The sequence below is a fragment of the Podarcis tiliguerta genome (assembly GCF_965153285.1).
Source record: "Podarcis tiliguerta genome assembly, chromosome: 3".
In the NCBI taxonomy this organism is placed as follows: Eukaryota; Metazoa; Chordata; class Lepidosauria; order Squamata; family Lacertidae; genus Podarcis; species Podarcis tiliguerta.
The window spans coordinates 117,439,052-117,455,251 of NC_139536.1; the positions used below are offsets into that span (position 1 = coordinate 117,439,052).

The following is a 16,200-nucleotide window of genomic DNA, read 5'->3' on the forward strand; positions in this document are numbered from 1 at the left end:
GGCAGACATGAACCTAGACACTCGGGAGTCAAACTCCAAATATCGTTTAGTCAGCTCTTTGAATCAGGACATTCATTTTAACACATGAGAGAGTAACCTCCAGCCCCCCAGATGTCGTTGAACAACAGCTTCCACCATCTTTGACCATAGGCCATGCTTCAATAGGGCTTACTTCTGAGTAGGCATCTATATAATGGTGCTGTAAATCTGCTTTTAAATTAGTTCTTCACATCAGTCTTAATTCACTTGCACTGCTTTTCAGCATATAATTCTGTAGCAACATCTTTTAAAAGTAATGAGCCCCTTTAAAAAATGAATACTCTACTACTGAAGAAAAACTAAAACGCCTATAAATTCCAAACTAGCATCTTAAAGCCATTTCTCAACATCCATTTCTGCATATTTTTCTTCTTGGATTCAGTATTGTGTTTGAAATAAAGCAGCAAATATCTTGATTCTTTTCATTCACTAGTACAGCTTCCTAAGTGGTTCAGCACTACGCTGGTGAGGACCAACAGTAGGAATGTATCTTTATCCACAGGCAGCCAAAAAAGTACCATCTCCATCTTGGAGTAATTTATCCAATAAGATGATTTAGGGGACAGTTCAATGGCACCAGTTTTGGAACGCAAAAGCAGAGGGGAAGGAATATAAATCAAAGGTGACTGGCAGGTAAAGGATATATTCAGCAATCAGCCAAGCCATGTGCGCACTGGCACAAATTCAACAAGATCATTTATAAAAAATTTAAGTCAGGAATACACAAAAGGGGGTCTGGTGCTAACTAAATCCACAGATAGATTACACGCCACTGAAATAAACACTTCCAGATGCTGGTGTACAAAAACCTTTCACAGAAAGAAATGTTTTCTTTCATAAATTTGAAGGGAGGAACCTTGGGTAAAGCAGGGAGGAAAACAAGGGCTCCACACTGTGACCCGACTTCCTACTGCTTTTGCGGAACTGTTCATTTTTTCCAATACAAAATGTAACATACAAGAAAACAATATCCTGAAACACAGCATTAACTATGTCAATGTTTTGGTATCAAAAAAGAGTACCTTGGAGTATTTTATAAAGTACTTAAAACTGATGTGGTCTCACTGACTTGAAACCCAGCTCTTGCTAATGTTCTCCATGGCAGGACTTTTGTATTTAAAGAAAACAGAATTTCCTGAAGACTTTTCTCCATCTATAAATTATGTAAATTACATATTAATTCATTTCCAGCATTCAAACCAAAAATATTGAACAGCATAGGCTGTTAAGACAGGCTGTGTTACATTGCTTTGTTTGACCCAGTTTTAACAAAGACAAAGCATCCAAGTTTGTGTTGGGCTTATCATATGTCTGCATAAAGTAAGCCTTACACACTTTAATATGCTTGATAATATTTAATCAGAAACAATGAGTTAATATTATTTTATTCATACTCAACAATGTTCTTTAGGAATTGATTCATTTGCTTTGTTGGGAATGGTCTTCTTTCTCAAAGAAATCATCCAACTGTGAAATGCAACAGTTCACAGAACTCGGATGCAACCAGTGGTGGTGCTCCATTATCCAGCGCCTGTCTCCTCAGCCAGCTCCCTCCTGCCTGAAGTAGCTTCCACCGTCCAGACAAGAATCCAGCTGGATTCTACCTCTCCCTTGCAATAGTCTAGTTCAACTAGACATGCACAGAAAACCAACATGCACAGTTCAAGACATGGAAATACAGCACACCTTAACAGAAAACATTGAGCCATTTTTGGATTGCAAGGGAAGGATCTGAACACTCTCTTGGGTTTGTTTGGTTCTGCCTGCTTATAGAGTGTACAGTATCATTTCAGTGCTGAACCTTCTTGTTAAGCATATTAATATTGCACCTGTCACTGCTTACCAAGATCAGTGTTGCAATATTGGCCATTGACAAAGGAGACATGACCTAAAAATGAATCATTGCTCCAGCCTCCAAGGGAGTGTTCCACGTCAGCAGAATGCCTCCTCTGGCGGCCTGAGAGAGAGCAGTGGGAAGCAGAGGGCACTTGAGCTTTTCCAATTCCCTTATATGGATTATATAGGCATATTGATATGGCTGCCAAGAACTTATGAGAGAGAGAAGAAATAAAAGAAGGAAGTGGCACCCAGCCAGAAGGAAATCCAACCTTAGCTAGCAGCAAGCCGAGACTGCAACTTCTGGGTAAGGAAGGGTTCAAGAAACAAGGGCTAAAAATTGGCCAGAGGTAGAGTAAGTGGGCAGCTACATCTCCAGCGGCTTAACAATATGTGGAGCACAATATGGGTTATTCACCGCAAGTGGAGTAAAGGTGGGCAGGGGAAAGAAAAAGGAGAAAAATCTTAGTATGTTCCTTAATATCCATTAGGGAAATAGAACTTGTGTTTTCATGGTTCTACTGGAAACATTTAAATCAGTGTTTGGGATAAAATAATGGCCATGTCAAATTATATTAGTGTCTTACCATAGCAATTTGCACTCTACATTTAAATGAAAAAACTTTGAAGTATCAAAAAAATGTACTAGGGAACTTCTGGTTTGCAATATTTATGGTTTTAAATACTTAAATGTAATAAGAAATATTTATGTTCTTATTTATATGCCAGGGTCTATAAATGATAAAACCATAGCCACCATCTTCCAAGAACGAAAGTCCTTCATAAAACTAATACTATGGCAACGTCTTATTCACAATAACAGCTACTGTTAGCAAAATTAAGCAGCAGAGGGTAGGCAATGATTTTTCAGTGATTAAATCAATGCAGAAAAAGTTTCAACGTGATTTAATTACAAAATATTAACAGTGGAGGGGCTTTGACTATTTCTAATGTTTTGAAATGGTTGAAGTGGCATTTGTCTATCTGATTATTATTGGTTTGTGGGAACACAAAGGTGGGCTCCCTGCTGAATTATGGGAGATCCAATCAATATTGGAATTCTGCTAACTCTTGAAGACACCTGGTTAGACAAGCATGGCCTGGATCTCCAGACTTGAATCACCTGCTTATATTGTTGCATTAACTGTTTCAACTGTTTTCAGCTATCATGATGTTGTAACGGGCTTGTTCATTTTTTTTTAATTAGCAATGTTTTTAATGTAGTTGTTATGTATTTTAATTATGGGTAACTGTATTTTTATAAATGGGTTTATTCTTGTTATTGCGTTGTTTTATTTGTTTGTGGACAGCCTTGATGTTTCCTCTTGAAATGAAGGGCAGTATATGCATTGTGTTGCTGTTGTTGCTAATGCTGCCGCAGTGGAGAAATTCACACAATGGCCTTCAGCAAAACAAATAACACTCAGTATGATTAAGTCCCAGCCTCTATTTAAATTAGTTTTCATGTCCTTTTGCTTTTGGGGTGGGGGGTGGGATGCGCAATTTCTGTTCTCATCCTGAGGTAAAGTTCTTAACCCGAGGTAATATTTCTGGGTTAGCGGAGTCTGTAACCTGAAGCGTATGTAACCCAAAGTGCCACTGTATATGAATGCCACTGATGCAGACACACACTATATTCCAACTGCAGCCAACAAATGCAGCGAACCACCAACTACTTTTTAAGTTTCACAGCTTGTTATAGCTGCAGCTACTCACCAAAGCTATTGAGCTGCTATTTAAAACTTTCTAAACTCTGCAATGCACATTTGCTGGCATCTGAGCAATTTACCTTGCTAAATTGCTATATTGGACATTTGTTTCAAACAGAAATGGAATCGAATACATAGTGATGGTAGAATATTTAACACACAATTTTTGTTTTGGTTTTTGCTAACTCTCAAGATAGTTGGGAACTTACCCCATGAGCCTAGATTTGCCACAAATAAAGAAATCTATGCTGAACTTTATATAAAGTTACCTGAACACGATTATGGCCAAGTGAAGGCTGCTTTAAACTGCTTTCCACATGACATTTGTAAGCACTTGTATCTCCTTTATTTTGATGTCCATGGAGAAAATAACCTGAAGTGGATAGGCAATGCTCATGAGCAGCTCCGCTTAATGCCCTTAGGCTTAAACTCTGCTAAATGCCCTTGCCAAGTGGTGGTCACACAGGGTGCAATGTCCCTTTGCTTTCCTATTCTGTGTTACATCCACATTAAAGTGATAGGAAATTTTAACTTGGGCAAATAGCCAATGAAGAAAATAGTTACAACTGTGTAAGACTACATATTTCTTTTAAAAGAGTTTCCATCCCATAGCATCAAGTTATCCCCAGTAGAGAATGCCAACTTATTTTTCATTTAGAAGCTTATTTTTCATGTAGTTAGGGACACTTTTTGGCATGCTGCCATGGCAACTTCAGCTGAGGTGCTCAGTAATCTCTCAGAAAGTCACAGCTTGCCATATTTTAATGCTTCAGCATAAAACAACACTGTCTTTGGAATGACCGTATTGTCAACACAAGCAGATTAATTTTAAATCAGCAACATACTGTAGATGAGGGGAAATGGGACAACCCCCCCCCCCCGAACTGCAAACTTTGCAGTCATAAACCCCTTTAAAGAGATAGGTTGAAATAGTAATTCAGAATCAGGAACGCAAATTAATCAATGAATTGTTTACAGAACATCTTTTTATCTTTTGAAATAAATATCTATAGTCCAAAACATCACTGAAAATGCCTTTCCCCCCCCAAATCCTCAGGAATGGGGATAACTTATTTTAAGCGTTAGCTAACTTAGGCTACCCTATTACTTTTTTCAGAGGGTGCGGCTGGTGATTCACTGTGTGGCGGGGGGGGGGGGGCACTTCTCTCAGGGCCGGATCCAGAAACCCCAAACGCAGGGGAAGTACTTCCCCAGGAAGAGCCTGTGGAACCAAGGATGCCGCCTTGCCCTCCGCAGAACCAGGGGACTCCATCTTCCAAAGCCAGCCTGGCCTCCGTGAAATGAGGAGGCAGCTTTTGGTGAAGGTAGACTAGCAGTTAAAACAAAGCTGCCGCTCCTATACAAGGCTCAGTCTAGGAGTAGCTACTGCTGAAGCAACGTCTTAGTATCTTATCATTATATATTTCTTTATCCCCCACCTCTTTCCCTGGCAGACTCAAGGTGGCTTACAGATCAAAATAAGAGCCGCTACCACCAAGAAGACCCTGTCTCACCTTTCCATCAAGTGTGCCTGTGAGGGGGGTGGGACTGAGAGAATTGCCTCCCCCAAAGATCTCAGGACCTGGGCAGGTATGTATGAGGGAATACAGTGGTACCTCAGGTTAAGTACTTAATTTGTTCCGGAGGTCCGTTCTTAACCTGAAACTGTTCTTAACCTGAAGCACCACTTTAGCTAATGGGGCCTCCTGCTGCAGCTGCGCCGCCGCTGCACAATTTCTGTTCTCATCCTGAAGCAAAGTTCTTAACCCAAGGTACTAATTCTGGGTTAGCGGAGTCTGTAACCTGAAGCGTGTGTAACCTGAAGCATCTGTAGCCCAAGGTACCACCAAGGTTCCAACAGCTAAGATCTAAGCATATAGAGCTTTATAAGTAATAAGCAGCACTTTGACCTGTGCCCAGGAACAGACTGGCAGCCAGTGGAGCTGCTCTGGCAAGGGGGTCGTCTGCTCCCGATAGCCAGCTCCAGTCAACAATCTGGCTGCAGCTCTTTGAGCCAACTGAAGTTTCTGAGCACTTTCCCAAGGCAGCCCCACGTAGAGTGTTACAGTAATCCAAACGGGATGTAAATAAGGTGTGTGTCCCTATGCCCAAATCAGGCATCTCAAGGAACGGGAGCAGCTGGGACACTCGCCTTAACTCTGCAAATGCCCACCAGAAACTGGGCATCAATGTCCAGGGCTAACCAGCAACTGGAAAGACCTTAAAGTACCTTGGCTAATGACCAACCTGGCTAACAAGCAATTTGAAGTAAACTGCCTATCGGGGCCTTTTTCACTCCTCTCACGATAAGCTCCCTTTTTGCCCCAACCTTGCAATCCCTTCTGGCCAAAGGTCAGTGTTGTACCCTCTACTGAAATGAATGCAGACGTCCGCAGGTACAAGAGCCCCAAGTGTGCATCTAGAGCAGTACAATGACAGTACCATTGTTTTGGTGAACTTCATTTATGCTTAGAATATCCTGATCAGTTCACATCCCACACCAAACTTGAGATTTCAGGTCTCAGGCCCAGCTATTCCTCCTCACATACACCCTCCCAATGGGATCTGCTTAGGCAGCCATAACCATCTATAAATGGTGAGCAGCTTGGGGGATCGAGCACATGGCCCCACAGCCCATTGTGGGTTTTCCTTAGGTTAGAACTTAACCAGAAGGTGAAGGCTCCATAAAAGCCAGTCTCTCTGAATATGTCACATCAGAAATGAATTCTCTGTTAGAGACAAAATCTGGCACACAACTTTCTTCGGAGTATTCAGTCTTCACAATACTGCACTACCTATAATTTAAAATAACTATATACTCAAACTTTGTAGCAACTCTGAACATTCAAACAAACAAAAAGAATAATTTATAATTAAAAGGGAATAATATTTAAAAGGGGGGAAAACTTTGTTGTCTTTCCAAAAACAGACAGAAAATGCTGTTTTATTTCCCCAAAGAATTATGCCATTTTATAAAGAAAAATTATGGTTGCCACAAATTGCTCTCAACAATTCCAGAGCTTCTTCAGCTGACCACTTGAAAATCAAAGTGCTCTAACATTATAAATATAGCTTCTTATGACTCTGTTATTACATACTGTGTAGGGGGAAAGGGGTCCAATCTTGTGGCCATAGCGCCGAATGGCCTCTCTGATGTGGCAAGGCTGGATGGCATCACTCTGAGCCTCTGCACCACAAGCGGCAGAACTCTGCAGGAGGAAAACACATTCAGCCAGGCTAAATCAAAAGCATATAACAAGCGCACACAGTCCATTAATTAAGATAATAAACCTTTACAAAAGGGGCTGCTCTCCCTTTCCTTTCTGTCCCCCCACCCCACTTTTTGAGTATGGTTGCCACATACGTTGTATGAAAATACAACCAAAACACCTATTCGCAAATCAAAGGGGACTTTTAAATTATTGTTTCCTATAAGATAAAGGAAAAACTGTAGGAGTTCTTCTACCAAGTGCTTTAGTGCCTAAGAGCATCAGAGAACGACAGCTTGCTGCAACCTTCCAGCAGGTTGTCTCAGCGGGTGCAAGTCACTGCAAAAATGCTTAGAAGAGCTACTGGGGCCAAACAGCAACCTCCAACCCCGTCTTCCTCTTTACTCCATTGTCAACAGAATCAGCTGATTCAATTCTCCATGCCAGAGAAGAAAGATGTAGGAGTCCTTATTCCAGTAGGTTTAGTCCCAGCATATGAGCTCTGCTGCCTCCTGTGATAACTAAGATCAGAATTCTTTATGACAGGAAATCAGAAATGGATTCCTTATGCACCATCACCAGTCCTAGCTAAATTATTTCAACTTTCCTTGAGATCTTTTTTGGCCTTAGTAAGACCCCCCCCCATCTGCCTAATTCCCCCCTCCCCCAAATGAAATTCTGTGGAAACTCTGGGGATTTTAACTGCAGTATTAGCTAGCTTCTCAAAATAACCAGGAAGTGTAGGTTCGCCTGAGTGCTTAAAACTATATTTGCCAAACTAAAAATGGCCAGCTCCAATTTCCATGTTGGTCACATATCTTGACCTATGACAGATCCTGGGTCCTGCCAGTTGATGGGTCACATGTTTTGTGATAACCACTTTCCATTGCAAAACTTAAAAAATTGAATTCTCCTAATGTTCTGGCAGTGGTCAAGGACTAATTGAGATCTAATTTGCACTCTCTGTGGTCAGGTATGTTTGCTCACAAATGTGCACACTGCCAAAGAAAGCAATAGCTTGTATTATGTACCTGTTGTGCCAAGGTTGTGTGTGTATCTCCTGCTCAAAGGCTGGTAAAATTCCACCAGGAGATTCCTAATGTTTGTTCAGCAATGTTTGCACTTTGACACGTCACTTATCTTTAATTCTGTAACTTGTATACCGTTTCATTTTAAAGCAGCATTTCTCACCAGATTTGAAAGTCTAACAAATCTTTTTTAACAATTCATGATTATTAAGATCCCCGACACTGTTATCATAAATGATAAATAACATTTGGAAGGGTGGTTAATGATAAGAAAGGTAGCTTTATGAAATAAGTGTAGAATTGGAAGGGGCCACGATCTAGTCCAACCCCCTGCAATGCAGGAATCTTTTTGCCCAACCTAGGGCTTAAGCCCGTGACCCTGAAATTAAGAGGCTCATGCTCTACCGACTGTGCCACGAAACATTTTTACCTCTCTTCGAGGGAAAAGGGCTCCTACCGCCAGCTTCCATAAAATCAAAACAATGACTATTTTTTTTTGCGGGGGGGGGGGGGGACGACCTATTATGAACAAAACAGATAAAAATCTTAGGGATAAATATAGGATAAAACCAAACTAGAATTGGCTTAATATTTAAAAAATAGGTTCTGGCGCAGACGCCATGGCAAACAGCTGTGTCCGTGGCAGCAGATGCCAGCTGTGCAGTAATTAAAGATAATCTGGGAGTGATTATCCTTGCAAGCCCCCTCTCCCCCGGTCAGGGGAGGAGAGCTTTCCCTTGTGATTCATCCGATAACTTTCTCTCGCTCTGATGGAATGCGGGGGCAGGGAAGCCGAGGGTATAGCACGGCACGTATTGGAAACTCCCCAAGGTGGTCACCATGAGCGGAGGTATCTCTGTTTCTTATAAGATGCATCTGAATTTGGACGTAAGAAGCAGACATTTTTCGGGAGAGGAAGAAAGATAACCTGCGAAATGAATCTGCCACTGAGTGCCAAGGTTTTGAACTGGAGAGGACTCTCATCATTGCAACTGGAGTACTATGTAAGTGAAGGAAGGCCCTGTTTTTTCATTACATTATTTTCTGCTTTGTTACATATCAGCAAACCTTCACTGAAAAAGAATCAATTATTAATGGAGTGGGATTATTAATGGATTACAGCTATGTATGGAATGCAGGGGAACTTAACTCATGGTTATCTATGGAATACCGGAAATAAGAGACTGTGTGGAATTTTGTGATGATTTGTACATTGCCAATTAAAGAGAGTGCAATTGGATCTATTATGATTTTGATAAGACGCCAGCAAGGAGATAAAAGAAGCCGGACGCTGGATAGCTTTCGGTTCCAAAGCAAGATAGAGGAGCTGTGGTGTACTTTCAAATCATCTCTCAAAGAATTGGCAAGGGTGAAGAAAGATGACTGATTCCAACATGAAGAAAAGAAGGAAAATAAATATTCCACACAGCTAAAGGGCAAAAACTCCCCCTGCAAATTAATGGATATGGATTTATAAAAATATGAATGAGAGGCCCAGGGTTCGCTCTGATAGTTTAGAAATACACAATCGTTTTGAGGTCCTCTCCCCTAGCATGGAAGACGAAGAACAGACTCCATTTGAGGATCTCTCCCTCATTACAGTCGATCAGGTATATGAAGATGAACAGCAAAGTCAATCCTCAGGGAATGTGCAGGCAACCTTGGAACGGACAGCTCACAGAAGAACCCCGACCAAACCTAAGAGGAGGCGTGTAGTGGTGATAGGGGATTCCCTACTGAGGGGAACAGAAGCAGTGATCTGTGGGCCTGACAAGATGTCTCGGGAAGTGTGCTGTCTCCCCGGGGCTAAGATCCAAGATGTAACTGAACGACTGCAAGGAATCATAAAACCCACTGACAAATACCCCTTCCTCTTGGTTCATGTGGGAACCAATGACACTGCAAGCAATAGCGTCCAGAAGATCAAAAGAGACTACGAGGCTCTGGGCAGGAAATTGAAGCAATTAAATGCACAAATTGTCATCTCATCTGTCCTCCCAGTTGAACAACGTGGCCCAGGGAGAGAGGGAAAAATAGTGGAATTGAACAGCTGGCTTCGCAAATGGTGTAAACAGGAACGGTTTGGATTCTTAGATCACGGACTGCAGTTTCTTGAAGATGGACTTCTGGCAAGCGATGGGCTGCACCTCACAACGGTTGGGAGGAATGTTTTTGCCAGAAATCTCAGAAACCTCATCAGGAGGGCTTTAAACTGACTAATGTGGGGGAGGGAGACAGTGCTCCTGAAGGTAGGAGTCTATCAATTGATGAAGATGATTATCCAAATGTCATAGACCAAATGGAGCAAACAGCACGCAGACCTAGTGGTGGGAGGAAAAAATCCTTAAATAAGAGACACGGGGGAATGATTAATGGACTTCAATGTCTGTACACTAATGCACAAAGCATGGGAAATAAACAAGATGAGCTTGAGCTCTTGGTACAGCAAACTCAATATGACATAATAGGCATCACTGAAACCTGGTGGGATAAGTCCCACGATTGGAATGTAATAATGGAGGGATACAATCTATTTCAGAGAAACAGACCAGACAAGAAAGGAGGAGGAGTGGCGTTATATGTCAGGGATCTGTATACCTGTGAAGAGATCCAAGATTTAGAACCTCAAAGCCAAAGTGAGAGCATTTGGGTCAAAATTAAGGGAGAGAAGAATAACAGTGACCTCACTGTGGGAGTTTACTATAGTTCCCCAAGCCAAATGGAGGACATAGATGATGCCTTCCTGGAAGGGAGATAGTAGTAATGGGGGACTTCAATTACCCGCATATTTGTTGGATGTCAAACTCTATGATTCTATGATTCATTACATCAGTGGCTGCCAGAACAAAGGATTAAGATTGGAATGGTGGAACTTGGATGAATTAAAAGAATTGGTGCAGGATCACGGAAATAACATCAACTCCCGATAGCCGGAACACAGGAAGTCAGAAAAAATTGTTTAATTCAGAACTGTTTAATTGGCTTTTTTGATTGTATTGAGATTTGGTATGGCTTGGCATTGTATTAATGTGGCCTCTATTGGATTGTTATGAATGAAAAAATAATTAAAATTAATTTAAAATATAGTTCAATTGTCTCCAAGGGAAAAACCACACCTAGTGCCAGGTGAACCTCTTTGGGAATATCCTCTCTTAAAAATTGCATGGAACCTGGAAAAAGGCTTCTGAGGATCCTCAGAGCAGGTTCAAGTGGGAGGAGGCAGTCCTTTGGGGACCTGGGTCCTTTGCATAGGGCTCTGATCTTTTAGGAAGCTGACTTCATGGGAGGTGACTCAGTTCCAGTTAGTAATCTAGTTGCTATATTTTGAACTATCTACATAGCATTTCCCATAGGCAGCCTCAAAGATAGCAGTAATTCAAATAGGAATGTGCAAGATCTCTAATTGTATTCTCCAAAGGATACTGAATTGTCATTTGAAACCACACATTTGAGAGCATGAAGTGGAACATGTGCTGAGAATGCTCTGGTCATAAATTTGCTGCACTGGACTAGATAACTCTATGATTCTATGCTCCTAAACCATCGCCTGGTGTCTAATCCTTCAGGAACCACTCAAAGGCCTGGTCAATCCATACATGCTGCAGAGAAAGATGGTCACATCCTGAGGTATTAGAACGGGCTGTAACACTTCAGATTATAGGTACAGGATACCTAGAGGTGTACTTTGTGCCCTTGCCAAGGAGCTGTGTCGGTCCCGCCCCCCCCCGCCCCCGGACCCTTGTGCCCTTGCCAGAAGTGAGCAGAGGTGTGATTTTTGCACCACCCCGGACCTGTTCCCTTGGCCAACCTAGGCAACCCCTAGGTGCACCTGAGAATACCATTTTGAACAGATAATTAACATTAAAAGTCTACATTAAAAGACAACAGCAACATTTCTAAATGTCTCTAATAGACTTATAACTGCAATATTCATTCCTCCGTTAGCAGTAACAAAACACCTGTCCTTGCAAACCCACCTTCTTCCTCTTTCGCTGTTTGGCTTTTGAGGAGTCTTGCCCAATGCTGCCATTGCCCATGGATCCAGACGGAGCCTTCCCAAGGTGCTGTGGGCCTGCAGCTGGAGGGGTGGGCGTTGGTGGGGGGGTGCTTTCAGGAGAGTCTGGACTGGTCTTCAGACTTGTTGCTTGCCCCAAAACATGCATCTAAATAGACCAACAGCAGTTAAAACTGAGTTAATTGGCTATTACTATTGTTCTCTGAATATAGTCACCAGGCAGTGCAAGCACAAACCCAGAACATTTCCAGAGCTCTAGTTTAGAATCTGGGGCACACCAAGTAAGTGAATGACATTTATTTGTATAATTAAACAAAATTTCTAGGTGGCTTAACCAAGTATTAAAAAACTCAAAACTGTTTGCATAAAATAGTGTGATTATTTATGAAAAAAGTACTGATAAATCAACAAGTAGACACAATAAAAATATTGAAAATATACATAATATATTCCTCCTCTTGATCTGTTGTAAGGAGGAAGGATGGTCTGGAGCCAATCTCTCTCCATGGACCCTCTTAGGAGCAAGCATGCCAGCATGATTCTTTATGGGCATCACACACACAAGAAGCAGCACAATAACCCACTAGGACACAGAGGAGCAAATGCAAGCAAAATTGTACTCATTCTCCTAGAAGGGAGAGGATTGGGTCGAGACAGACCCACAAGCACCACTGAAAGAATGGCCCTGTGCTGATATGCCAAGTTCATCTTGGGTCTCATATTTACCTCAGCAGAACTATGATACTGAATGAAAGTAGCAGATATTGCATGGCTGAAAGGGTCCCCAGCTTTGGGAGTCATGTCCTGCTTGACGAGAAGGGCCAGGTCCACCAGCTGAGGAAAAAATGGAAGAGCCAGTATTATTTACTTGTTGGCTACTTTATTAACAAAGATATGCACCATAAAGTTTAGGTTTCAACTTCATTCTGAAAAATATCACAACCATTATGTAGCATGTGCTTGGACAGGTCTGGATCTTTGCCTTTCAAATGATAATGATAATAATAATTTATTATTTATACCCCGCCCATCTGGCTGGGCTTCCCCAGCCACTCTGGGCGGCTTCCAGAAAAATATTAAAATACTGTGATACATCAAACATTAAAAGCTTCCCTAAACAGGGCTGCCTTCAGATGTCTTCTAAAAGTCTGGTTCTTGTTCTCTTTGACATCTGGTGGGAGGGCGTTCCACAGGGAGGGCACCACTACTGAGAAGGCCCTCTGCCTGGTTCCCTGCAACTTGGCTTCTCGCAGTGAGGGAACCGCCAGAAGGCCCTCGGTGCTGGACCTCAGTGTCCGGGCAGAACGATGGGGGTGGAGACGCTCCTTCAGGTATACTGGATATACATGCAGAGTTTTCCAACCTATCTTGCACATTGTGTTGCATTAGTCTATAGCATCATTTTACACTCCACAGCATGCATGCATACACACACACACTGGTACCTTGGGTTAAGAACTTAATTCGTTCTGGAAGTCCATTCTTAACTTGAAACTGTTCTTAACCTGAGGTACCACTTTAAATAATGGGGCCTCCTGCTGCCGCCGGAGCACAATTTCTGTTCTCATCTTGAAGCAAAGTTCTTAACACAAGGTACTATTTCTGGGTTAGTGGAGTCTGTAATCTGAAGCGTCTGTAACCCGAGGTACCACTGTGTGTGTGTGCATGAAAAGGGAAGGGCATTCCCCACCGCAAATTCTCTCATCCATGTAGTGCACTCATTTACCTGTGCGACAGTCTCATAAGCCAAATAAGCCAAAATTTCCATGGCAACTGCATTGGGTTTTATTTCCATGCTGCTACAGTCCAGCCAGTCCCGGAACTTGGAAGCCTTCTTGGCTGGGCAGATAAAACACAAAAAAGGTGCGATGTTAATGTTGACTCCTCTTCTACATTTCACTATTCATAATCGGCAAGAGATGATGATAACCCTTTGGCATAAAGAGCAGAAGCTGCCATTCTGGATCCTGAACACAATGGCTGTGATCTAGGAGAACCAGAATGTGATTAGGCATTAATTACCAATGAACATGTCTGCTTCTTCCAGGAAGCTCCTAGTTGGCATGCTGACTGAAGCTCATTAGTATTAAGGCCACATGAACATCCAGATGTAGCACCAACTCCAGCAGCACCCAGGAGCATTGAACATGCACAAATTGAGAGCTGCCTGTATGTAATGACATTAAGGAGTGTTCTGTGTTGTGCTATGATGTCAGACCAAAGTCCATGTCCACTGAACCCAGCCTTCAATTGCCCCTCCGAGTAGGTATCCTTATGTCCATATGGTACTTCTCAGGTTAGCAGGTTTAAATAGGATTATTAAAATATAGCCATTATTCTTGTTTGCCCTCTGTGTGTGAATAATAATACAGTACTGTGTCCCACCCCCTCAATGCTTCTCAAGTTCAAGGGTTTTCAATGCCACTATTTTGCATATTGAAGATTCATATTGGTGTGGTCTCAAATATATAATTACTTGGTGCAAACTGTGAGTGCATCACAACCTTCTCAGATGTTGACATTACTTTAATATGAAAAAATTGTCAGTACAAATATTTACAGATGTCATGCAATGGTCTAAAAACTAAGCTCACAAAAAGGCACTGAAATAGTAAATGCACTACTTACAAGACCAGCTTCTCCACTGTTTGACATTTACAGAGGGCGCAATTTTGGATGTGTCATTTATTTTTCACATTGTGATCCATAAGCAAATTACTCATTTCTCCAAATTTAATGCTTGCTATGGAACACCATTGTGCTTTCATAATGCAATGCCATGTGCTCTTCTGTCGTGCTTTTCAGTGCAGTCTCTTTATCTCCAACTTGTATCATCTGCTTCTACAGTGCTCTCTTTTTGTATAACGAAGCCAACTGTAATTGTGTCCCACAAATCTTTGTGATGGGTTGTTTCTTAGGTTTGTTAAAGTTCTATTGCTTTTATTATGTTATTTGGCACAGCAGCAGTATGCACTGATGATTTTTGTAATTTAAAACAAGCACAGAAAGAAGCTTACAAATATTAATTTAGAAAACATGTTGGGCAGAAATGGAAATTAAGTTACCGTATTTTTCGCTCTATAAGACGCACCAGACCACAAGACGTACCTAGTTTTTGGAGGAGGAAATTAAGAAAAAAAAATATTCTGAATCTCAGAAGCCAGAAGAGCAAGAGGGATCGCTGCGCAGTGAAAGCAGCAATCCCTCTTGCTGTTCTGGCTTCTGGAATAGCTGTGCAGCCTGCATTTGCTCCATAAGACGCACACACATTTCCCCTTACTTTTTAGGAGGGAAAAATACGGTAATTTAGTTAACATTCGCTAACTTCAAATAACTACTAACTGATGATCAAGTACTTTTCTCATCAACTGCAGCTGAAGTTTCTTACCTTGTGTGACAGACCTCACTAATGAGGTGCAGACCATTACTCTGAAAAATATAAAGTTCTTAATATTTTCCTCAAATAGGTTTCATCCAGGTCAGGGGTCAAGCAGGCAGTTGACATGTCTTGCCTCTCACAGAAACATTGTACAAGTAATTTTTTAGAGTGAACCTTAAACTACACCACAATCTCATTAGAACTATCCTCCATTACAAATGATCCTACTGAACTGCGATCCAGCTTTCCCTTTCCCTGCTTGAAATTCTAGTGTGACAGCAGTTGTACCCAATAGGTGGAATGTTTTCTATTTTATTTTTATTTATTAAATTTGTATTCTGCCCTTTAATCGAAGATCTCAAGACACTTCACTGAATAAAAATACAATATAAAAACACAAAATACATAATAAAACAAGAACACAAATAAAGCAAAGCAATGTTCATATATTATAATTTATTTTAAATGCTTTTTAAAGGAGGAAACCTGCTCCAAAGTGGTGGTGGTTTCTTGAGAATGTGGGGGGCAGGGGGCTAGTCAGTCAATAACATGTGACGCCAGCTTCCATGTGAAATGTTCAGAACCATATTTCCCCAGGGCTCAACTCCATAGAGAACCAAGTACATTTATAACGAATGTAGGGGGGAAAGGCCTCCAAAGTGGCTTCACTGCTCAGAAAATATGATGTGTGTATTCATCCTTAATTTGCACAGAATGATGCTGAGACCCAATGAGCATGACCAGTGCTCTGAAATCAGCAGAGCCCTCTGCAACACCTGGGCTTCCAGGACAGTCGTTTGGGATGCCTCAGCAGAGAAACAGATTTAGAAAGGAGGATAAAAAGTTTAGAAAATGCTAAGATAAGGGGAATGATCTCTTTCCATAATAGAAAAAAATACTGTTTAGACATCTCATTTTCTGTGCTCAAAGCTCTCTCATGTTCCAGAATGGTTCGAGACAATTCACTTGGCTTGTTTGCATTTCT

The 16,200-nt window shown here is 41.6% G+C and overlaps 1 protein-coding gene and 1 long non-coding RNA gene across 7 annotated transcripts in view; one reads left to right on the forward strand and one right to left on the reverse strand.

The window, feature by feature from the left end:
- SUPT3H (SPT3 homolog, SAGA and STAGA complex component) overlaps positions 1-16,200 on the reverse strand; it is a 212,835-nt gene that overhangs the window by 24,675 nt on the left and 171,960 nt on the right. For 4 of the 6 annotated variants that reach the window (XM_083435628.1, XM_083435627.1, XM_083435629.1 and 1 more), the window contains exons 8-11: positions 13,563-13,675; positions 12,563-12,670; positions 11,799-11,984; positions 6,683-6,793 (exon numbers count right to left, since the gene is read on the reverse strand). In XM_083435628.1, coding sequence (XP_083291754.1) covers positions 6,683-6,793; positions 11,799-11,984; positions 12,563-12,670; positions 13,563-13,675 — 518 coding nt within the window. The remainder of the gene's footprint in view (positions 1-6,682; positions 6,794-11,798; positions 11,985-12,562; positions 12,671-13,562; positions 13,676-16,200) is intronic. The other 2 variants (XM_083435631.1, XM_083435630.1) reach the window with 1 other exon arrangement.
- On the forward strand, positions 1,355-9,306 carry LOC310675326. Its single transcript, XR_014510050.1, has 3 exons — positions 1,355-2,182; positions 5,039-5,174; positions 8,692-9,306. It is a non-coding gene; the product is annotated as an uncharacterized lncRNA (long non-coding RNA).